At 35.6% G+C, this 26152-nt stretch overlaps 1 protein-coding gene across 1 annotated transcript in view; it reads left to right on the top strand.

Annotated features, from left to right (window-relative positions):
- The window catches only part of cfap58 (cilia and flagella associated protein 58), a 149408-nt gene that overhangs the window by 22085 nt on the left and 101171 nt on the right, over window positions 1–26152 (top strand). Inside the window, exons 8-9 of the mRNA XM_048196357.1 lie at window positions 9619–9701; window positions 15272–15463. Of these exons, the coding sequence (XP_048052314.1) occupies window positions 9619–9701; window positions 15272–15463 (275 nt within the window). The remainder of the gene's footprint in view (window positions 1–9618; window positions 9702–15271; window positions 15464–26152) is intronic.

The following is a 26152-nucleotide window of genomic DNA, read 5'->3' as shown; positions in this document are numbered from 1 at the left end:
GTGTGTGTCTGTGTGTGTGCAGGCATGGTATATGTTATTATTTTATATAATCTTTTTTTTAAAATTGTGTGGCACTTTGGGCAACAAAGTTGTTTTCAAACGCGCTATATAAATAAATAAAAGTTGAAGTTGAAAGCAATTAGTGAGTGAAAATTGTTTGGAAGGAAATCCTACACGATTTCTTTTTTCAGTGTACTGCGATATATTTTGGCCTGGACTAAGAGAGGTTGAGAAATGGACATGTAAAACTAAATTATGATGTTTTCAGGGAAAGAAACCTTGACTAACATTATCAAGAAGACTTCAGGGAAGACTTCAAAACACCTCATCTTCCTTTCTTTGTTCTCTTTCTCTTTCTAAACACAGGTAATTAGTTTTGAAGGAAGATAGTGCTGAGAGTAATTATATTCAAACAATGAATACATCTAATTTCATTTTTATTTATTTATTTATTTATTTATTTATTTATTTATTCATTCATTTGACCTCTTTACTTTCCTCTCCACTTCTCTGATTTTCATTTACTGGCACATACTGTCCTGTCCTTCTTTGGTTCTTCCGTATACTATTTTAATACCTATTGCAGGTTTTTGGAAAGAAACTGATACTTGCGTCTTTTCTGATATTAATCAGTCCCCCAATATGGATTTTCTCTCTCTCTCTCTCATTGGTTCCCCATTGAACTGATGGTGACCCAACATGTTGTTTACCAGGCACAAGCTTCTCATTATTTAAAGTAGTACTACAGTCAAGCCTTTTGAAAAATTTGGTTGCGGATAACTACATCAAAGCTGTTGTACTGGGCAATTAATTTTTTTAAATATTTAAGATGATGTTTTTTTAAGTATTAAAGTATTTATCTGGCACATAAAGCAATAACGATCCCAATTAGGTTGGCGATCTTTACTTGAACAAATAAGTTTGCACAAAATAAAACTATATTACATAACCAAGTTGGAAAAATAAAGAAGACCAGCAGCATGTTACAGATTAGTTTGTTACCAAAAAAGTAAAATGATGCAATGGAAATCAAATCTTTCCTCTGACTCATTTATAACCATCTTATTTATAAAAAATATGCTTCTGACTCTACATTATTGAGACAGATCATGTTTGATTATTAAATCAGTTTGTTTGACTCTAATCTGCACAGTACAAAAATCACATTGCAAATAACGTGAAGCTTTCTGTTTCAGAGAATATTTACACATTTCAGAAGGAAAGGTCTGTGTGATAGTGCAAACTTCAGAGAAATTGGGAATAATTTACAGTTTTATTTTTAAATCAAGTCTAATTATCATTAGATCTCATTTGAGTATCTGACACGAATGAACTGTATATTTGCAAGTGTTGTGATATTCAGGCTCCTAATTACCTCTCATGCTAATCCTAAAAAATAGGCACAGGTATTTAATAAAATTTACTGCTGAGGCAATGTCTTGAGGGGTTTTGCTAAATTCTGCCAGGCTGAGCCGATCTCATGCCCTCACTCCAAAGATATCCACTCCACATTATTATCTCACTCCAGAGATATTAGCAATCACAGAGTCACAAAATGATTGACTGGGAAAGTGTGTTTCTGGGGTGCATTTCCCAAAAGCATCATTAGCCAACTATGGTTGCAAGTTCCCTCGTTATCAGCATAGTTCAAAGAGTCAGTGTTTCCCGAAACCATAGTTTTGATGAACATTTCACAAACAGCATTGCGGTATTGGTGTGGTTGGAACGACAGCTCTCGATCTCTGGTTAGAAGCATAGATTCTTGCTTGCATGACATGTGGGCTTAATAAATCCTTATCTTGAGCATGTTGACATTCAGTACAATCTATATCATTTATTTCGAATGCAAATGTCATTTACGTCTTTTAGTTTGTCAAGAGATTTAAAGTGCCCTTTTTGAAGAGTGCGTATGTACGTGCTCTTGTACGTAAGAAGGAGCATATGATTGAATCTGGAAATAAAGCATAATAACATAATAATAAGAAAAATGAGAATAAGTCCTCAGATCACATGTCCGTCATTTATAACAAAATATCTGTCCTTAAAGGATTAGTCCACTTTTAAATAAACTTTTCCTGATAATTTACTCACCCCCATGTCATCCAAGATGTCCATGTCTTTCTTTCTTCAGTCGAAAAGAAATTAAAGTTTTTGATGAAAACATTCCAGGATTATTCTCCTTATAGTAGACTTCAATGGGCACCAAACAGTTGAAGGTCATAATTAGTTGCACTGCAGCTTCAAATTGTTCAATACAATCCCAGATGAGAAATAAGGGTCTTATCTAGTGAAACCATCGCTCATTTTCTGAAAAAAAATTGAAAATTATAACCAGAAATGCTCATCTTGAGCTAGCTCTCTTCTTCTTCTCCTCTATTTGAATTCCAGCAGTGTAGACGCTGCTAAGTGTATTACTGCCCTCCACAGGTCAAAGTTTGAACTAATTTTTATATGCAATATGCTAGTTCAATAGTATATAACAATTAGTTCAAACTTTGGCCTGTGGAGGGCAGTAATACACTTAGCAGTGTCTACACTGCTGGAATTCAAATAGAGGAGAAGAGAGCTAGTTAAAGATGAGCATTTAAGGTTAGAACTTATATAATTTTCAATTTTTTTCAGAAAATTAGCGATGGTTTAACTAGATAAGACCATTATTTCTCATCGTGTAGAACAATTTGAAGCTGCAGTGAAACTAATTATGACCTTCAACTGTTTGGTGCCCATTGAAGTCTACTATAAGGAGAATAATCCTGGAATGTTTTCATCAAAAACTTTAATTTCTTTTCGACTGAAGAAAGAAAGACATGGACATCTTGGATGACATAGGGGTGAGCAAATTATCAGGAAAATTTTATTTAAAAGTGGACTAATCCTTTAATTCGATCACAAACAGATTCATTAAAAGGAGTTTTTACTCCACCACTGCATGATATCATTAACCAATGTGGTTGAACGACAAATTCTGCGACAATATGGTTTTGGGAAACAGTTGTGACTAGCTAGTTGATTTCTTCAGTGTTGCATCGTAGTTAAGAAGCAACTTACATCGTTGTATGGGAAATGCACGCCTGATTGGCTAAAAAAAGTGGGCATTTCCTCTGTTTAGAAAGGTGGAATATTTTAAGACACCTATTTTAATGGAAACTGAATTCATGACATTACAAAACGCTTGCATTACGTTTAATGCTTGCAATGTAAACTTTTCCTTGTCAATAAAACATTGATATGTGCGACATATGAGCTCATGTCAAACCTGTAAATTTATAGCTAAATTTTCCTCCGTTACTAATATTTCCTTGCACACCCACAGAGGCCTTGGGAGTATGCGCACCACAGTTCCAGAGTAGTAAGGGAAAGGAAACATGGCGGCATTGGACTCCAGGGTGATAAAGTGACCCCAGTCTCTGTATCTGATTTATGTTCAGAGCTCAGACTGCTTATCTGGAGGCGTAAAACAGTCGGTTTATTTGTGCTTTGTAAGGAATAATATAACGAAACAATAAAAAGGGGAAATTAATGGAACAAAATGACATTAACTATCAAGTTTCAAAACCAACGTTTACAGAATCAATGGGGATCACGTTGTAATTAGAGGGTTTCGACACAAAAATGGGTCAAAGGTCTGTTCTAAAAGCATTGTGTATAGGAGGGACAAAATGATGCAGATAATAAAGTTCAACTAACCATATAATTGTGCATAGGGCAGCAAAATAAATATGTCTATCTACTATCAATTAATAGTGAAAAAAGGCTTACCATATCTTTTGTTGCGTACATCAAAAAGCAAATGTATCACTTAAAGCAGTGGTTCTCAACCTTTTTTGGGCCAACGCCCCCCTGTCCATTATCCAGGTCCTTTACCGCCCCCCAAACACCATTAGCCTACATCATGAATCCATTTTCCAAACCGTGTTTTTGTCTTATCCTGAATCACTATGACACACCTATAATAAGAGTTTATATATTATATTTATATTGGGACTATTAGACTGGTTCGAGTCAGCACCGCTGCGGAGTACAATACAAGACGCCTGCAATTTTGATTATTTACCGCTAGAGCTCCAAAAGTTACGGACTGCAGCTTTCATAGTTAAAAAGCATGTCACTGAAAGCCAAATAACAGATTTGATTTAACTGAACAGTGGCAGGCAGCCTGGACAAGCTGGAACCGGAACCTCCGAAATCTGATCCGGCACCTCATTTGGGGGATCCCCCTCTCATATAACACCAAAAGTGGTCCATGCCGGGTTTTGTGTTTTCCAACACATAAGCAACATTTAAAGCAGTGGTTGTCAAACTTTTTTTTAAAGAATGACCTTTTTTTTTTTTTTTAATTGAGTCAAGCATAAGAATACTAAAATATATAATATACATATACAGAACAAGAATAAAAACTTGTAAGTAGCTATAAACAAGCCCAAACGAATTAATTTGAAGCGAAACTGAAAGTAAAAACCGGTGTTCTCAAGCAGCCTCTCGTTCGGCACGAATGTTTCCATATTAGCAATGTATTTGGATGCAGAACTTTTATTTATTGTGTCAAATAGGATTTGTACTTCACTCTCGTTTCAGTATCAATGAAAAAAATAATCATCTTCAAATGAGCAAAAATGTCTTTGGCAGAACCAGTTTCAGCGGTGGTCACGCTCAACGGCACAGATAGGATACTACGGAGTATGTACGAGCAGTGTAATTTTTTATATGTTTGGCTGATGGTATTTTATTTTGATAATGAACAGTCTGCGATGTCAAGTTTGCAATGAATATGTTGAGTGCGCACGCGAGACGCCGGCGCGATCACTTCAACTGTTTTCTTATACCAGCAGAAACAACTTAAATACTCCGTAATTTACAGATATGAGTAAGACATTATTCGATACTGCGAAGTTTACTTTTATACACTCACACTAAAAACAGAACATGTGCTTTTGCAAAATAAAGAAAACAGGATGCGCTTTTTGCCATCTCGGTTTCCTTTCCTTGAACTTGTTTGTGGAGCGCCGCGCCTCACAAAAATGAATCAAACTCAGCAGTATAGGCTACTATTGGGCACAGTTTTTTATTCGCTTTGTTAATCAATTAAGTCAAATATATTTAGTTTATTTATTCATTTTAGACTATGCTTTTATGAAAATGCCAACCCATTTTTTAAGTCTCGTGACACAGGGTTTGAAAACCTGTGATATAAAGAATACATATAAATTACATAATTACATAAATTATAGACATATAAACTTCGATGACGATGTTTTCTGAAACTTAAGCGTGCAAGTCGCATGTTTTGCATTATGAAGGGAACTTGTGACTACAGAGAGCTATTTGTGTTGTTGGATATCGTTTTATTGAAATGCTGTGAGGAGACGCAGAAGAAGTGATGAAATACTGGTTAAACGCGTATACACTGGTCTCCACATGAACGCCCTTGCGCACAAAATAACTACGAGTTTAAACATCTGATTTCTATGTCGAGGGCTGTTTGTCAGACTTTGTTGGGCCTAATACATAATGCCATGGTGTTTTACGCACAAATGGTCACTACACACCATGAGTATGCCAATGGTTTCCATCACCTTAACGCGCAGTTGAACTAATGCAAAACTCAAGATAATCTGCGTCTGCCTATTGAATTTCTTTGATAATTCTGGACAGTAAAAACGACCATAGGCTGCTATACGGTCATTTCAGCACTAATGTGTGCACTTAGGATTTATTACGCATTTAGGAGAGTATTTCAAGTAGCTGCTTACATTAATCTTACTTTGGAAAAAAATAAATAAATGCAATCATGATTTTTCAGAAATTATGTTATAATTATAAGCTTAAATACCTTGGTATCAGCTTAATGTTATCATCGATGGTATAATTAATTCAATTCAAATTTATTTGGTTTGTCATGATTAATTTGTGTCCATAATAAGTAAAATAAAAAAAAAATTAAAAAAATCTTCTAACAAGAATAAACACATATGAACAATTATTAAATTATTAATGTATTATTAATTATTTTTAACTAGCCTATCTTGAAATTATCCAAGCAGCGTTTTGCGCTCAGATGTGACGGCGAAATTACCTAAATGTGATTACAGAATATATTTAAATTAATTATCCATCAAATTGTCATTTTCTCCTTACAGTCTTGCGAGTTAACAATAATGCCCAGTAAATCATTTTGGCATTAGGCATTAAAAATGTAAAAGTTTTACCTTACAAATAGAATTTAGTTTCATTCATTTTAAAATTTGTCACCGGAGTGAATGGGAACATGATTTATTGAAAATATTTGAAAATACAAGTGGTTCTTAAGTCAGTACTTTTTTAATGGCTTGTCAACTTTCCATTCCTCCGCTGCGTGGTTCTAGTCAGCGCTGGATTCAAGCCACCACCGGATTGTTGTCAGCGCGAAACACATTTTTGTGCACGTGAATTCTTGTCAGCGCTTGAGCGCTGGTCTATGACTTGAAAAATAATCGTTGCAAAAGAAACGATACATAGCCTAGCTTACATGTTGCGTTAAACTGGAGGATTTTAGAATGTTGTAGGCAATTCTTTTGCAAGTAATTACACGTTTAATCTTGTCTTGCCTGGATCTTTAATGTGTAAACTCGTGAACGCCCCCCAAGAACACCTGAACGCCCCCCTTTTAAAAATCTTGCTTCCAATGCCCCCCGTTGTTCTCTGAACGCCCCCGTTGAGAAACACTAACTTAAAGGATTAGTTCACTTTCAAATGAAAATTAGCCCAAGCTTTACTCACCCTTAAGCCATCCTGGGTGTATATGACTTTCTTCTTTCTGTTGAACACAATCTGAGATATTTTAATAAATATCCTGATGCATCCGAGCTTTATAATGTCAGTGAACAGGGATCACAAGTGTGAGCTGATGAATGTGCCATTTGAGAATTACTGTGTGCTTATGTTTAAACAATATCCAGTGTAAGCATTCTGTCTACTGAGAGTCCATTTTGAGGCAGGATTGTGTGTTAATATCTGAGATGCACTCCTGTGGTGAATGAATGTTCTTTAACAGATTGAACCCAGAGTTCTTTGGTCTTCCATCTCTTGCTTCTCCCCTCCACACCTGCTCACCTCATCCTTCTTCTTCCAGACACAATGACCTCTTGCCAAACCCAGGATCCATTACTCTGATGATACTCATGTTCTGTTCATCCCAGCTGAGCATGTGAAGATAGATTTCTCAGGAGACTCTATGCAGGAAAGGCAGTGGATCCTAATGGTTTCAGCTCCAAGTGTCTCATGGGGTAGATATAGTGGTAAAGATCTGGTCTGGTAACCAGAAGGCTGCAGGTTGAGCTGTCACCATTGAGCACAGTACTTAGGTTGCTCTAGGAGGACTGTCCATGTAAAGTTAGTCACTTTGGATCACACTGGCTAAGTGATGAGATCTGTGTAGACAAGCTGAGCGGAGTGTTGGTGCTTAACCTCAGTCTTACCTTCCGTCATACAGGCTGCACTGCTCAGAGAGACCCTAGAGCCAACATAGCTGGACACTTCCATCAGTCTCATCAATTATTGACCATCTAACCTGTAATCTAAAGAGCTTTGTCTGGGAAGATTGAGAGTTGAACAATTGCAACACAATAGACCTGCCTTATGCAATTCTTTGTACTTCTTTGAAATAGTTGTTGACTATGGTAAGATGTAAATGTATATGCCTATAACATGAGTATGGGAATGTGAACTTTCAATGAAAGTTGTGTGGCTGTTTCATAAGGTTTGCTATCTAGAAACACCAAGTGGTTTTGGACACCAAGTGGTGATTCAGCACAGTACCAGATTTTTTATCATCATTCTTAGAAAATAAAAAGATTCAGTGGGTTTCCATACAGAACCCTAGGGTTCTTGACTTAGTTTTAAAGAACTCTTTATGCCAAAAATGTTCTTTATATAAGGAAAGATGTCTTAAATAATTGTATAAAACTGTTGTTTATTTTTTTTTCTAGTGATAAAGTATGTTTACAAGCTGTTTAATTCATAAAATTTAATGAAAATGAAAAAGGAATTAAAACAAAATCAATTATTTAAAACTAAATCCATAAAATCATCCTATGATGGGAACTCCTAAAAGGTTCTATATATGAAGGCCTTACAGAACAATTTAAAGGGTTAGTTCACCCAAAAATGAAATTATGTCATTAATTACTCTCCCTCATGTCGTTCCATACTTGTAAGACCTTCGTTCATCTTCGGAACACAAATTAAGATATGTTTGATAAAATCCGATGGCTCAGTGAGGCCTCCATTGCCAGCAAGACAATTAACACTTTCAGTGTCCAGAAAGCTACTAAAGACATATTTAAAACAGATCATGTGACTACAGTGGTTCAACCTTAATGTTATGAAGCGACAAGAATACTTTTTGTGCACCAAAAAAACAAAATAACAACTTTATTCAACAATGTCAAGTGAAGGGCGATTTCAAAGCTTTACGAATCTTTTGTTTCGAATCAGTGGATCGGAGTGCGTATCAAACTGCCAAAGTCACGCCCCTCAGTGGTGAACCATTGAAATTTTGAAACATTGTGACGTAACAACGCCTTTTTACTGAAATCACGTGACTTTGGCAGTTTGATACACGCTCCGAACCACTGACATAATCTGTGCTTTATTTTTATCTAATTTGCATAGTTTTGTTCTTTTTTATTTTAGGCGACCTGATGATGTTGTTATCCACCTGTTTTAACAAATGAGATGAATTTGTATTTTGCATTAGCTATTAAATGATTAGTTGCTTTTTGATATTTGCATTTAGCATTTTTTCCCCTGTGATCCTGTCAGAACATATTGTAAATATATCTAACATACTGTATCATACATTCTCTTTGAAATGACAGAACATCTCCAAATGGAGGAGAAAAAGTATGAGTGGAAGTTTCATGGAGCGACAAAAACAAAATGTGCACTTAATTTGTCTTAGTGTCCTTGATCCCATCTGGGCAGTTTGACAAATGATCAGACTTCAATCAAGCCAGTAATTTATAAAGAAATCCACATATTAGTGAAAGTCTCCAGGCTCTGATTGGACGGTTCGGATGGAGGGTGTTTGATGCTTGATGGATGGAGCCATAGCCCTGTTGTCATCTTAATCGGGGTTTCCACAGTGATGGATGTTGTCATCTTAATCAGGGTTAGCTGGGTGATTGATGAGATGGGCTGTGACAGCGGGGTCAGTGAGCTGGCTGTCCGAAGAGCGGAGGAGGCGGGGTCATTCGAGGATAGAACACGGAATGGCCATTTCACATGACAGCGCAGCCCTACATCGTCCACTCATGCAAGCCTGCTCACTGACGGCCGAGACACGGCACCGTTCCATTCTCCCATTTCGCTCATTCTCACTCTTTCCTTTTTTCTGTCTTTGCATGTCCCAGTTCTCTTTTCTACCTCCTCCTGCCTGCAGCCGTATAATGGGCTTTTTGAATTGTGTAATTATTTTACGTTGGTCCTTCACAGACTGTGGAAAGTGCTTCTGAAAACAACCCTATTAACGAAAAGCCTTTCAAAAAGAAAAGTAACAATTAGCGCTATATCCCGCTGGCTTTGAAAGAAGAACTAAAAAAAATTAAATAATAATAAGTGCCTTTTTTCTGTTTTTCTTAGAAATGGAGGCCTCAAAAAATCAGATGGAAACGGACAAGAAGGCTATAGATGAACTGGTGCGGGAGAAGGCCATCCTGAATAAGGTGTGTGTGGACATGTGTTTCTAATTTACTTCTAGCAAAATGACCTCACAACAATATTAAAACGTAATGAAAATCGAGTTGTTCTTTCAAAACACTAGCACTAGTTTTCTATCCAACATGAACATATAGTCAATCATAGTGCAATGACTGTCAAAATACTAACGGTTGATGGCATTATGAGAACTGCATTACTTGTCATGTTTCAATTCTACCTGCAAAAAATATGAAATCCGTAGTTTTTATAATTCAGCTTCCTTTCACCGCAGTACATGTAAGCCATTCCTCATTTTTGAGTGGAGTGTTGAATGTGTGCATTCTTGGCAACATAGCAACATACTATCGAAAAGTGAATAAGTTATTACGTTATAAGTGTACAGTAGAAAAAAAGAAGAAGAAAGTAACAGAATTGCTCAGGGAAGCTACTGGTCAAATGGGTCCCGAATGCAGAACTTAAGTTGCCACCTGTGTTGAAATCTCTTGGGTAGATAGTGCCCCCATAGAGGGTGGGATGGTGTCCCCTTGGTAGTTAGTGCCCTGTGCAGACCACATATTCTGCATCTATTGAACATTGGTAGTGGAATCGTTGTAGTAAAAGATTTACATGAAGCTTTGAAATGAAAACATGAAACTGCTGCCATTGATCAACAACAAATCCAACATACATGGCCTTTGGTTATTATGGAAGCTTTTTTTCCGCCACAGAATAAAGTGCCACGTACTGTACACACTACAGCTAAATTCGGTTGTCAGTTCACCTTTTAGTGCTTAATCCCTTTCTGTACACACTGTTCAGTAAAATACAGGAGTGACAACCGCATTCTACAACCGAATTTACTCCCGAAAAATACAGGTAGTGACAACCGCATTTACAGAAATTCTGTGCAGTGTGTACGGAACTGAACTGAACAACTAGTTGTTAATGACGTTTTTAACGTTTATCGGAGATCTCTCTTACGTATATGCGGTGAATCACAGGGAAAGCAGCACGAGCCTTGACTCATTCGTGTTGCCAGATCTTGCTAGAAAATAAAAAATCAGCCAACAGGAACAAGCCCATAATAAACCGAAATAAATCCAAATGCTTTATGCTGAAAATAAGACCAAAATATCACGACCCTTGTTTGCTCACTTTCTCCATAAACCCGATCGCTGTATGAGCCGAATTTACAGTTTTTTACAATCGCTAGGACACATTTCTCAATACTTGGGTCACTTTTTCAAAACTATTCACACAGTGAGCAAAACAGAAATCTATGTGGGCTACACTGTGGATCATTTATTATTGCTTTGGCACAAAATGCATTCAATAACTACATCTTTTAAATTATATGAAATCTTTTCTCACTTCGACACAACCTACACACCAATTTGCACTTGCTTACATACTGTTTTCAAAACTGTTACACTTAAGTTCAAAACAATAACATAATACAAAACTGAATAAGACAAAAACTGAATTTGCTACATTTCTACAGTAATATAGATATGAAATATATTCTGAATCTAAACAATCAAATACTTACGGAAGAGGATTAGGGCCAAGCAATAATAAAAAAACAAAACCATCTCGAGATTAAAGTTGTTAAATTTCGAGAAAAAACTCGTTACATTTCGAGAAAAAAGTCGAAATAAAATGTTGAGAATAAACTTGTTAAATTACAAGAAAAAACTCGTTAAATTTCGAGAAAAATGTCAAGATAAAATGTTGAGATAAAGTCATTAAATTACGAGAAAAAAGTAGTTAAATTACGAGAACAGATTCGTTAAATTATGAGAAAAATGTCGTTACATTTCGAGAAAAATTTCGTTAAATTACGAATTTGTTCTCATAATTTAACAACTTTTTTCTCGTAATTTAATGACTTTATTCTCATAATTTAATGAGTTTATTCTCAACATTTTATCTCGACTTTTTCTCGGAATTTAACGACATTTTTCTCATAATTTAACGAATTTGTTCTCGTAATTTAATGACTTTTTTCTCGTAATTTAATGACTTTATTCTCAACATTTTATCTCGACTTTTTTCTTGAAATTTAACGAGTTTTTTCTCGTAATTTAATGACTTTATTCTCAACATTTTATCTCGACATTTTCCTCGAAATTTAACAAGTTTTTTTCTCGTAATTTAACGAGTTTATTTAAAAGTTTAACGAGTTTATTTATTTAGTTAAACTCGATGTCATATTGTTCTCCATAATCCGAACAGACTCTCAGCAACTGCTGCAGTCCTGCAGAGTAAGGAGACATGATGACCCTTGAAGGGACCCAAGGGTCCCAAGGGTCAAGGGACCCTTGTCCCTTGACAAAGTGTGTTTGCTTGGTGAAAACCTTTGCTAGTGTACTGGAAGAATTCTGGAAGAAGTGTTTTGTTAGATTTAGTGCATTTTGAATGTGAAGTTAACCTCTGTGCCAAGATGAAAGTTGGTTAGGAGAACTGTGTGAAGAGTTTTGAAAAAGTGAACTAAGTATTGAGAAATGTGTCCTAGCGATTGTAAAAAACTGCAAACAAGCCCAAAAAGGCTTAAAATGAGTGATCATGGCAACATAGAAAGAGCACTCTGTGTGAAACAGGCTCTACAAGCATAAACAAAACATAACGCCTCCGTCGACTGTGTTGTAGTTAAATTGCTGAAAATAACGAGTGTTTTGTCACTATAATATTACTTCAATCACAATAAGGGATACCAAACATGCGAGACGCCAGAACGTTGCTATGGTTTCCAAGCTGTCAATCATAGCAGTTTCGAGAGTGAGTAGTGTTCTCACAAAATGAGAAAAAAAGTCAGAATTGTGAGATGTAAACTCACAATTGCAACATATAAATTGAGAGGAAAAAAGTCATAAATAAGCTTTCATAGGTTCCACATGTGTAAGGGGGAAAACTGAGATGCACAATTCAGCACACATTCTTACTCCTCTCCCATACCTCTTCTTCTCCCTTGTCCTGATTCAACTACTCCTTTATCTATTCCTCTCCCTCACCCAGACATTATTTTTTTTCTCTCTCTGCTCCTCTGTGTTGTTCTGCATCCACACTGAACAAAACCAATTCAGTCATATTTTACTGTATGTAATGAAAATAACTTCAACACATGACTATGCCTCCAACTGAGATTGGAATCTGCTATTTCTCAATATTTCAGTGATCTGCTAATTAAAAATACTTATCAGTTGTTTCAGTATTTGTTTTATATTATATTTTATATATATATATATATATATATATATATATATATATATATATATATATATATATATATATATACAGTACAGTCCAAAAGTTTGGAACCACTAAGATTTTTAATGTTTTTAAAAGAAGTTTCGTCTGCTCACCAAGGCTACATTTATTTAATTAAAAATACAGTAAAAAACAGTAATATTGTGAAATATTATTACAATTTAAAATAACTGTGTACTATTTAAATATATTTGACAAAGTAATTTATTCCTGTGATGCAAAGCTGAATTTTCAGCATCGTTACTCCAGTCTTCAGTGTCACATGATCCTTCAGAAATCATTCTAATATGCTGATTTGCTGCTCAATAAACATTTATGATTATTTTCAATGTTGAAAACAGTTGTGTACTTTTTTTTTCAAGATTCCTTGATGAATAGAAAGTTCAAAAGAACAGCATTTATCTGAAATACAAAGCTTCTGTAGCATTATACACTACCGTTCAAAAGTTTGGGGTCAGTAAGAATTTTTATTTTTATTTTTTTGAAAAGAAATTAAAGAAATTAATACTTTTGTTCAGCAAGGATGTATTAAATCAATCAAAAGTGACAGTAAAGACATTTATAATGTTACAAAAGATTAGATTTCAGATAAACACTGTTCTTTTGAACTTTCTATTCATCAAATAATCCTGAAAAAAAATATTGTACACAAATATTTTGTACAATTGTACACATTAAATGTTTCTTGAGCAGCAGATCAGCATATTAGAATGATTTCTGAAGGATCATGTGACACTGAAGACTGGAGTAATGATGCTGAAAATTCAGCTTTGTCATCACAGGAATAAATTACTTTGTGAAATATATTCAAATAGAAAACAGTTATTTTAAATTGTAATAATATTTCTCAATATTACTGTTTTTTACTGTATTTTTATACTATATTTAAAGATTGGAACATTAGAGCATTTGTAAATAAGATGAGAAAGATCCATAATTTTGATATGGAGTAAGCTTTTATGAAAAGAAAATTGAATCATTTTAGTAACCTGTTAATTGACTGAATAATGTGTGAAAATGAATTGTGTTGATGGTATGGCCACAACAGACGGATGTTGTGCTAATTGTGTTTAGAGTTTTGAAAATGTGACTACAGATTGGACAAAAGTATGTTAGCAATTGAAAAGAACCGTATCTGACAAAACAATGTTTTTCAACGCCTGTCAGTGGAATTTAAATATATATTTTTCAATTTTAAAGAGGACCTATTATGCTTTTTTACACATTCAACTTTCTTTAGTGAGTAATGTTGCTGTTTAAGCATGAAAAAGGTCTGCAAAGTTACAATGCGCAAAGTCACTCCAGAGGGAGTTATTCTCTATATAAGTTTGCACTGTTTCTGAACTCCCTGAAGTGCCTCAATTGTTTTCTTCTGAGAAGGAACACGTCACAATATTCCTCATTTAAATAATTCATATGTAAAAAAAAAAAAAAAAGGGGGCGAGGCCTGGTTGAGTCATGTTAGTAGTGTATTGAAACTTGGTAAGGGGCGTGACATTTCTGAAACATGCTTGAAGCAGTTGTCCATTCACAATACACTGGTCCAGCTGACCAATCAGAGCACATTGCGCTTTTCAGAAGGAGGGACTGAATAGAGAGGAACTGAACAGAGCGTTACTGACAGACTAGGAAAAGGGGTGCTGCAATAATGTCAAATATGTGAAAAATAATGTATTTTTTTAACATTCTAGTAGACCCCAAAAACAAAAGCAAGCTGAAATCACGTTCAGTGGGAGGATGTCTCCCTCGAATGAGATTGCGTTCTCTTTGCTTTGTTGGGAGGGGGAGGGTGCATCAACACATGACGCCGGGCCTAAGTTTTGGATGTGCTTTGGATCACCTGAAACAAATCTTAATACCAGGTTAGCTTTTAGATGAGTCTTTGAGGTTTATTTTTTCATCCTTAGGGCTAATTTTCTTCAGCAGTTCTGCAGTTTCATAGTTCTCATAGTTTCCCCACTCTGTTATGATGCACAGATGGATTTCAAAAAACAAGAGAAGGTGCATGATGTTTCTGCTGATGTGCTGAATATTGCATTGCTATTGTGCGTATGAAAATAACAGGATATTCATATTTAATTGCACAGGAGACAATCTGTCTCACAAATACACGCACTGTGGCATACAAACATAGCTTTTGATATCAGCTTACCTTGGAGAATTGCTTCTTTGATCTATTGAACAGTAAAACATCACAGAGAAAAATCATCCTATTCTCAAGCTTGGTTTTTACATCTATTTCTGAAAATCTTGAGTCACTCTTGCTAAGTATATTTACAAAGTGATCTTTTGTGTAACCTCTTGCGTCTGTATGCGCGTATTTTCCCAGAATATGATCAAGGCGGCGAATGAAACAGACAAACAGCAGACCATTGTTAAGCTACAGGAACAGTCAAAGAAGACGCTGGAACAGGAGATTTTAAACTACAGGGATGAAGCCCAGAAACAGCGAAAGATCATCTACCAGCTGGAGAAAGAGAGGGATCGCTACATAAATGAGGCCAGCGAGCTCACCAAGAAGGTATAGCATGTGCACACACACACACACACACACACACACACACACACACACACACACACACACACACACACACACACACACACACACACACACACACATCATCACCACCATACATCATACGTGACATGTTTGAATATGAAATTGTGGCTAGCAAACAAAAACAACTGGTAGCGTTAATTCATGGCTTGTCCTAAAAAAAGGAAAATGGAAATAAATGAAGACGATGTATGTAGAGCAAGTGGTGGTTTGTTGTACTCGCACTAATTTTGTCATCAGGTTCTGCGCTCCTATTGTTTTTTTATTTAATGGTCATCGTAGAAGAAGTCACACTGCAGGATTGACATTGTGCCTCAAACCTCTGACATTGCCAGAATTTAACTGGAGGTAAAATTTGATCGCATTGGTCATTAATTGGCTGTCAGTGAACTTGTCAAACTAGCGATCAAAGAGGAATCATTTAGGATTTGCAAAATTTGTCAAAAAATTGCCAAATTGTGGCCAAAATTGTACATTGTGCACCCTGATTTAGCCATTGCTCATTGAGGGATTGAGAATATCAACTTGAAGTTAATTTTGATAATTTTTTAACCATATTTTTTTTGTTATTTTTGAATCAAAACATAATGGAATGATTTTAAAGGGATAGTTTACCCTAAAATGAAAATGAAGTCATAAATTACTCCCCCTGGTGTTCTAATGCCATATGACCTTCTTCCTTTTATGGAACACAAAAGGAGAATTTTTAAAAAAATGTCCTGCTTTATGCTCGTCCATATATTGGCAGTGAATAGTGACCAGCATCAAGTTTTTTTTTAAAAAGACACAAGTATCACAGAATAATCCCATGCGACACTTGCTATATATTCCATGGGTGTTCGATAAGAGTTCAGTGAAAAACAAACCGAAATTGAATGTATTATTTAATAAAATTCTTTACTTTGGTCATTGGTCTTCTCTGCACGGTTGCATGGCGTGTGTGTTCATGAGACTGTATTAGCGCTGCAGTTTACACTGTCTCGCACAGAAAAAACAGAGCAATCGAGATTAACAAAAATACAACATGAAAAACAACGCCTAGAAATCTATTATGAAATCTGTGTACTTTCTTTACTGAGTCAAATATCACCGGAATGGAACTCCATTTGTCTGATGATGGTCATAATGACAGTTGACAGATGTAAACTGGATAACTTCTTGTTAGGATGAACACAATGGATATATTCACCTCAGAGAAGAAGTTACATGGATTGCATTTCATGTTGCATTTTTTGTTAATCTTTTTTAATCTTCAAGGGCATATGGGTGAGTAAATGAGGACTTAATTTTCATTTTAGGATGAACTATCCCTTTAAGTGGGACAAACCACTCAATAATAAAACATGATGTCACTTCCTGAAGAATAATAAAGATGAAATCTTACAAAAAATTTACAAAAGAGGATAGAATATGAAATTGAGAACATGGAAAAAAACTACAAAATGATTGCCAGTTAAAACTGAAATAGTGTTTTTTGTAAAACATACTTCAATAATCTTTACTTTATTTACAACTTAAAAAAAAAAAAAAAAAACATTGTTTATAGTGGAATGTATGATTTCTGTCTTAAGTGTGAGTATAATATTTTATACATACAATGGGCATTGAATGCTGCATAATAAGAAAGAAACAATTATTTGATTTCAGAGTTAAAGCCCCTTACAACTGAAAGCCTGTCATCAAAAATGTTTAAAAATGTAAGGCCAGAAACACACTTTATGTAAATATGAGGATGGAAATACTTCACCAGTGCACTGCAAAGCCTCGTCATACATACATACAGCACTTCTAAACCTCAAGGGAGGAATGGAGTAACCTTCAAACGTGTGTGCTATTAAATAAGATGTAAACAGGTAGCTAGCTATAAACATTTTGATAGTTTAACTAGCTTGTACTTACTCAGCAAGAGTTTCTAAAACTATGGAAATAGAACATCAACTGTAGAAGCTATAGTGTCCCTTGTGGCAGTAACGAAAATGCAACACGTAATCACTGAGATGTGAATTGAATTTGAACCCATTTCAAAAACATGACACATGAAATTTACCCTTGCATAGCTTAAAGTGTTTACATTCATACTTGCATAGAGTATGTTTCAGGCCTAAGAGTGAAAAAAATTTAAATCCCTGCACATTTTTTTTTTCTTTCTGTCTGTTTTACTTTCTAAGAGTTGTTGAGAGTTGAGAGTCTCTTGTTTTTCTCTTGTAATCCCTGAAGGCATTTTTTCATGCTGTAGCACTTCAGTGTGCTTGTGCGAGTTGTCTTACTGATGACTTTATAATACTGTTGCTATCGCAACAGTGCATTTGCGTGTGTGCCACTCTCTACACACTTCAAGGCAGTGATGTTTAGGTACCTATAAGCATACTTGTTTATAATGTGCTAATATCAAGTTGAGTCAAGAGTGCAATGAATAAGATAATTAGAGAACAGTTCTAATTAGGACTGATCTTCAACCTGTTTTTACTTATATGGCCATTAATAAAGCTTCAAATACCCCAAAATGACATTCTGTTATCATGTACACTTTTAGAAAAAAAGGTTCTATAGAGTATCTTAAAGGGTTATGTCAGGTGCTTCATATAGGCAATGTACACGCTGCAGCTAAATGTGGTAGTTAGTTCACCTTTTAGTGTTTAATCCTGTTCTGTACACACACTATTCAGTAATTTAGTGACAATAATCTGCTTGCAATCACATCATTCTCTATAGGGCACAGCTGATTGGTTCCTGCTGTATCAGTAGCCAATGAGTGTGCTGCTCAACTTTCAAATACTTGGCCAGCATTTGCTGTAGCAGTTTGCAGCACGCTTTCAGAAACCTCCTTACCTTCCCCAGCTCCACTTGTATAGATCTGCTATGGGTAATTAATGTACGCTACTGTATATTGTACAGCAGCAGTATGTGTTACTTGCTCACAGGAGCGTGTCGGGTTTTGTATTGGCAGTAGAGAATCCCGTACTTGCTCTGCAGCAACAGCAGCACCAATAACAGCAGCAGCAGTGTAGTAGATCTATTTCGCCAAGACCAAACATATCAACATTGTCATACCCATTACCATGCCAAACACTCAGACAGTTGTCATGACAGAACTGAATTAACTCCCAAGAAATGCAGGTAGTGACAACTGCATAGTACAAAAATTCTACGCAGTGTGTACAGAACTGAAATGAACAACTAGTTGTTAATTACATATTTAAAAGCACATCAGAGATGTGTCTCTCTTCTGCATGTGTGCAGAAGAAAATGACAGGGAAAGAGTTACAAGCCTTGACTCATTTGTGTTGCCAAATGTTCCTAGAAAAAAAAACAAAAAAAAAACAAGAACAAGCCCATAATAAACAGAGATAAATCCAAATGCTTTATGTTGAAAACAAGACCAAAATATGGTGACCTGCACCTGCCTACTTTATTTACTCCATAAAACTGGATAACTTAGATGAGTAAAGCTCAAACAGCATGTCAAAAACGCTTATAATAAGCGGACAAGGCAACATTTCAAGTGCGCGCTCTGCGAAGCAGCCTTACAGAGAAACAAAACACGATGCCTCTGTTGACGGTATTTTAGTTCAAATGATTAGAACGATAGTTTAGGGCATGCAACGTCAACTGGCGGCCCGCGGGCCAAATCCGGCCCGCCAGAGATTTCCATCCGGCCCCCAGAATAATAATGAAATCAGGAATAGCCTTGTAAGAGGAAAAAGTTTAGGGCTTGTCCGAATACCATTTTTGATGAACATCGACTATTCGAAGCTTCGGAGAGAGGGGCTGAACATATTTTTCTCTCTAATAAAGGCAGGAATCTGTGTCTGTATGTCCGTTTGCATTTATATTATTTCGAGAACCGTTCATCCAATCGACTTCACAAGGGAGTGCAGTGTCGAATTTGGTGCAATATAGATGGACACGCGAGACAGCGGGAAGCGGCGCACCTCACGCGGGCAGGGCTTATGCTCCGAGAACGGACACTGCACTAGTGATATAAAACGCACACACAGGTCTGTTAAATTAAGCAATACTTTTAAGGTAGTCTAATATTTTTCTGACTAACAAATTGGCACAGTAAGGGTAGATTTAAATAAAGAAAAACGAAATTTAAATAAAGAAAAAACGAAATTTAAATAAAGAAAAAACGAAATTTAAATAAAGAAAAACGAAATTTAAATAAAGAAAAAACGAAATTTAAATAAAGAAAAACGAAATTAAGTTAAATTAAAAACGAGATCAATTTAGATTGATAATAACGGGTAAAAATGCTAATACATTTTGTTTCTATTATTCTATTTTACACAATGTCAAAGCAACAAAACACAAGTTCAGACATGCACTTAGGTCCATACAAACTCCACTGTTCTGCGCTCTAGCCAGAGAACACTCCCGTTGCTGGAACCATAGGGCTGGAACACGCGTCGGTTCTATTTCTAGCATGCACGCGTTTTCTGCGTGGCTCGAGCGCGCCTGAGACGCGCGTCTCAGTGTGCAAACTCCAACCTGTTAAATATGGGAGCCGAAAAAAAAACGGACACGCCACGCAGGTGAGACGCTCACGCAGCCAGTGTGTCGCCGGCCTTATTCAAGGGGGAATGAGAACCGTTTTTTATTTTTAAATCTAACGAAAAAAAAAAAGCCTTCTGAAAAGTAGCTTGTGCCATAGCCTGCCTTCAGTCAAGAATGACGATAAACGCGTTCTCTCATTGAACATCTTTTATTGTTTCACGTGCTCATTTTTTCACAAATGTCAAAATTTTCCTTGCCTGGGATTTTCGCACAATTGCGTGACAGTGATGGACAGCTTGACAGCCTCACGAATATGAAGCCTAAAATATCGCTATAGCCCCCTGGTGGCTTGCTGCAGTAGGTAATATGTAAAAAATAACATAAATTTGGAATTAGAATTATTATATCAAATAATAACATATTAGGATACAATTCAAATTTTATTTTATATTACGAGTATCTGGCCCTTACAGTGTCTGCAGTGAAAAATTCTGGCCCTTGGACAAATATAGTTGATGACCCCTGGTTTAGGGGATTCACTGCCAGGGCTCCAGACTAACTTATTTTTAACAAGGAGTACTGTAGCCCCTTATTGGAAATTTTAGGAGCACAAGCAGAACATTTAAGGGCACACCTTAAGTTGACCTGCAGCGCAGTTATTCACATTTTCCCCCATTTTGACTGTATTACTGACAAATGCCTTGGTATTAAATAGACTTAACTTACAGAAATTACACTGTGCAGTTTTATTTTAAATTTGCAAGGCTCCAGATTAGCATTTGAGGGCAGCATTATCATTCATAATGTCTAAATAATAATTCTAAATAATAATATATTGAAAATATATATTAGGGAGCGGAAATTGCAACCACCTACTGGTTACAATGGTAATTTAATGTATTTTTAAATAAGTTTTTATTTTTAAATAAGTGTGAGTTGAAACTTTTAGTTATCACTAGAAAAAAATAAAATAACCCATTAAACATGAAAGAATGCAATCATTTAAAGGTGCCCTAGAAACAGTTTTTACAAGATGTAATATAAGTCTAAGGTGTCCCCTGAATGTGTCTGTGAAGTTTCAGCTCAAAATACCCCATAGATTTTTTTTAAATTAATTTTTTAACTGCCTATTTTGGGGCATCATTAACTATGCACCGATTCAGCGGCCCCTTTAAATCGCGCGACAAATGAGATTTACATAAGAAGGAGGAAACAATGGAGTTTGAAACTCAATGTATGTCTTTTCCATGTACTGAACTCTTGTTATTCAACTATGCCAAGGTAAATTCAATTTTTGATTCTAGGGCACTTTTAAGACATTTATTGTTATATAGAACCATTTTGGCATTAAGGATTCATTATATAGAACCTAACTAAACCTTTCATGATTAACATAATTACTATATGCTGTCAATGTAGAGAAAAGACCCTCTTTTTGTGTTCTGTGGAAGAAAGACAGTCATACAGGTTTGGAAATACTTCAGGGTGAGTAAATGATCACAGACTTATTATTTTAGTGTGAACTATACTTGTAAATCAACTCTGCAGTCTGCTTCATTATCTTGGCATGACCTTTTATAAGAGATCTTATAACATGAGAAAATTACAGTTTGGTTAATGTGTCACCTGCTATTCTTAGTTAATGTGTCTTTCATTTAATTAGAAATCTGCCTGTAGAAATGCATTAGATGAAGAAAGAGGCATTTTAAAATGATTGATTGATTGATTGCTTGGCCAAATAGTGCCACACAAGACATTTAATTTGCTGTTTGAAAGTTTTTGCTGCTAACAAGTTATTCTTTTTTAAATAAATGTTCTTATGATTAAAACTAACAGCTGATTTTTTTCCAAATCAGAAAGCGGTGGTGTTAATTATAATTACAGACTATGATGTGATGTGGTCATTAAATACCTTTGTGCTAAAAAATCTGTCTTTTTTGGTGTTGACACACCCTCTAGCATCCTGGCATTTGCCCTGACATTTGTTTTCTCAGGTTTTATGTTGGGTAAGTGCACTGCACCATGAACAGCAGGATTCAGGTTTACATTCTGCTCCAGGCACATCCTCTAACTCTCTTTCTGTCTCAGACAGATAAGACTAGATATAATATATTCCATATAATAGTGTTCCTGTTTCTTTGTAAACTAGGTGCATCAAGTGCCTTTGAAGATCTACACTATAAAATGTTGCCAGGATTTTGCAAAATTTAACAGTGTTTCTTGCAATGTATATAAAAATGTTTTTCCTAGGCTTTTGTAGTTAGTACTCCGCCTGCACACGCACACACACACACACACACACACACACACACACACACACACACACACACACACACACACACACACACACACACACACACACACACTATATACATTTACATATCGAGTCAACTCACATTTATTTGTATAGTGCTTTATACAATACAGATTGTTTAAAAGTAGCTTCAAAGAAATAAACAAAATTCACCAATTATGAAAAAAGTGTTGTTATCAGCTCAATTTATTTCAATGATGATTCAATTCAGTTCAATGACAGTGTTGATGTTACAAAGTCCATCAATTATGAAACAAATTCAGTGCAGCTAAAGCAGCTCAACAGAAGATAAAAGTATCATTATTCAGCTCAAGTCAGTTCAATGTTGATTCAGTTTAGTTCAATAAGAGTGTCAATGTTGCAAAGTTCAAAAATTATGAAATGAGTTAAATTCAGCTATAAAGCAGCTCTACAGAAGACAATAATGTTGTTATTCAGCTAAATTTAGTTCAATGCTGATTAAGTTCAGTTCAGTGACACTTTTAATGTTTCAAAGTTTCAAAAAAATTGATGCAGCATTAAAGCAGCACTACAGAAGATAACCTTATCATTATTCAGCTCAAGATAGTTCAATGTTAAATTCAACTTAGTTCAATAAACCTTATGAAAAGAAAATATATTTCCCTATATATGAATGATCAAGATATTAAATGATTTAACAGTATATTACACACATACATAGATAAATATATAATGTAGTATATTTTGTATATTTTATAATTATTTACATTATAAATGTTTCATTTATATGTTTCATCATATGTTCATTAGTTATGAAACATACCTGTCAACACTTCCATTTTTCCTGGGAGTCTCCCGTATTTCACACCCATCTCCCGACCCCTCCCATTTTGTTATTTCTCCCAGGAAACTCACGCATTTTGTATGGCCCAAACCTTGTTATATGAATAATCTCATCAATATATTATTTTAAGGTTGTCCAGTTGCCAGGTCTTGTATGTAACACAATCGGCACATCATACAAATTTCAACCCATTTGTGACCTCAGCCTGGCAACCTACAACCCAGATGCACTGTTGAATCAAGCATCACTGGTAGAAACGAGAGGAGAAGACTCAGTGGTGCTCCGGTGAAAAAAAAAATGTAACAACAGCTGGATGGAAGAATTTAATTTCATATCTCGAAGACAATGCCCACGCCTTTTGCAAAGTGTGTCACACTAATTTTTATATCGGACACGGTGGGAAAAATGATCACAACAGCACAATCGCGCAGCAAAGGCACAGAAGGGCACACCGGCCATTTCGTCCTTCAGTGTAATGTTAAATACTTGAAACACTTGTCTTTGCTACATGTTCAACAGTTACATGCACCACAGTTTTTAACTGTTTATGTAATAAATTTGTAATTATAATTAATAAGTCACGTTATTATCATAATTACCCCCATGTTATGAAATGAGTTCAATTCAGCTATAAAGCAGCTCTACAGGAGACAATAGTGCAGCTATTCAGCTCAGTTCAGTTCTGTGTTGATGTTGCAAAGTTCATCAGTTACGAAACAAATTCGATGAAGCTATTAAGCAGAAGTGTCATTATTCAGCTCAATTCAAGTTTTGTTCTCATTCGATAGTGTCAGTGCAGTCAAATTGATTATATTTAGGAATGCTAATTGTCTATTAAGTCCCAACTGAGGATATACATACTGGATGTACAGTGTACAGTGAAGCACACATGCTGTTTCTATCTATATATTCTTCCTTTTCTCACGTTATACTGTCTTAAACACGCAAGCAGTCACCTTCAGTTTTCAGATACATGAAGGTTGCACTGCAGAAGGTGTTTATTTTGGAACAGCTTTCACAGTTTCCTAGGAACCAGAGGCTATTTAAGACACACAACATCGCTTTCATGTATTCAGCATTGCTAACATTTGCGTTCTTTCAGACAGATTTTTTATTTTTTTTTGGAGGGAAAAGTTAATAATCTAATTCCAGGTAAAAAATGTTCAGCCGTAAGCATTAGTAAGTTTTGAAAAGCTCTTAGCTAATGGTTTTGAGATTGCCTCCTGAGATCTGACTCCACACTGTAGTTCTTTGTAGAGAATAAAAATTCTCCTGATTTAAAATAAGAAATATGGTTCAAACAAGTAGGTCTGTAATGGCTGAAGAAAGCTATTCGTTAGTATTACCATTCAGCTGGTGCAGGAAGTAATTTGCGAGTTGAAATGTGCCATCTTGGCACAGAAGAGTAATATTAAACATTTATTTACACCATTATCTGTTGCCTCCTTCACACACCAGCATTGTATTACACAGTTATTTTGAAAACGGCTGTTAATTTGCTTTAGTGGCTTACAGATTTAATTTTCATTTCAACACAAATCTGTAGATAATATACAGATCTATAAGGCCAGCACAAACCTCCTCCAGACTGTCTCATTACATTTCACCAATGTTCCACCATCATTAGAGGCATGTTATTTATAGAAAACCATTAAGGGTGATCGTCCTTTACTCCTGAATAATAAGACTGATAGAAATATGCTTGCATTTTATTGGTGAACCTTTAAATAATGAGAGCATGCATGTTCTGCTGTATATCTGTACATAAAAAATATCATTTGCAAACATTATAAGAGCAGTAAAGGGAAGCTGTGTAATGAGGCAGAGCCTTTGATCACATAGAATCTGGAATTCTGAAATCTTTTTTCTATAGAAGAGGACACATGCTTTCATGTACTAGTAGACATGTATGCAAAGATGGTACTAGGGCTGGGTGATACAAAATTTTGACAACATTTAACTTCGTCAGAATGTTCCTAAATGCAATTCTCGACCAAATCTTACATTCTCAAATATTCTCTTAAGGCCAACTCATACCTCACAGACAAACACCAATAAACACTTTTGTTGGGTTTTGTCTGACCAGTGTGTTACCCCTGTTGGCGTCTGTTGGAGTTGGTTGGAGATTTTTTTCACCTGACAGACCATGTTCAATCAGTGTTTGTTGGGACAGTGTGAATGACAGTTATTTTTCATAAAAAGTACACACCATTTTTCAAGTTTAAGTCAACCGAGGTTAATCTTCTTACTCCTGACTGCTTTGTCGGACAAAATGGAGGATTCGCCGTTATGATTGGTTAGACCGCTTGTCAATCAAACTCCTGCCGAAGGGTCAATTGGCCTTTAAGAACATCTCTTTCTCTCTCTCTCTTTTTTTACTTAAGTAGAAAATGACAAGCTTTGTTGTTGTCTGATTGTATGATGGTTCTTACAGAAGATTTGCTAATCCACCAGATGGAAAAAACACCTTAAAGGGCCTCTTTTTGCACTGCCTGCAGGTTATAATAATAATCATAATAAGAATGCACACTATTTTTGTTGTGACTGGCTTGTTGTAATGAGACAGTTGTAACGAGAACAGATGCAATCAGATGGGTTCAGTTCACAAAATAATTGTTCAGTGCAATTTGCAACCCAGTTTAACAGGTTAAATGAAAAAAAATCAGCTCATTCATGGATCGGACACTGCTATCACGTCTCGGAGCGGGTGACGATTTCTTCAAAATAACAAAGAATGACATGTTTTTATGAAATGTAGTCCAGTAAAAAGTACAATTTTATGTTTTGGGATGTAGTGAAGTAAAAGTTTCCCAAAGTAAAAGTACAGATACTTGAAAAATCTACTTAAAGGTGCCCTAGAATCAAAAATTGAATTTACCTCGGCATAGTTGAATAACAAGAGTTCAGTACATGGAAAATACATATTTTGAGTTTCAAACTTCATTGCTTCCTCCTTCTTATATAAATCTCATTTGTTTAAAATACCTCCGGAAAACAGGCGAATCTCAACATAACATTGACTGAACAGTCGGGATCA

Source organism: Megalobrama amblycephala, linkage group LG7 (assembly GCF_018812025.1).
Source record: "Megalobrama amblycephala isolate DHTTF-2021 linkage group LG7, ASM1881202v1, whole genome shotgun sequence".
In the NCBI taxonomy this organism is placed as follows: domain Eukaryota; kingdom Metazoa; phylum Chordata; class Actinopteri; order Cypriniformes; family Xenocyprididae; genus Megalobrama; species Megalobrama amblycephala.
The sequence above is the reverse complement of the archived record's forward strand: the minus strand, read 5'-3'. Positions and strand labels throughout refer to the sequence as shown.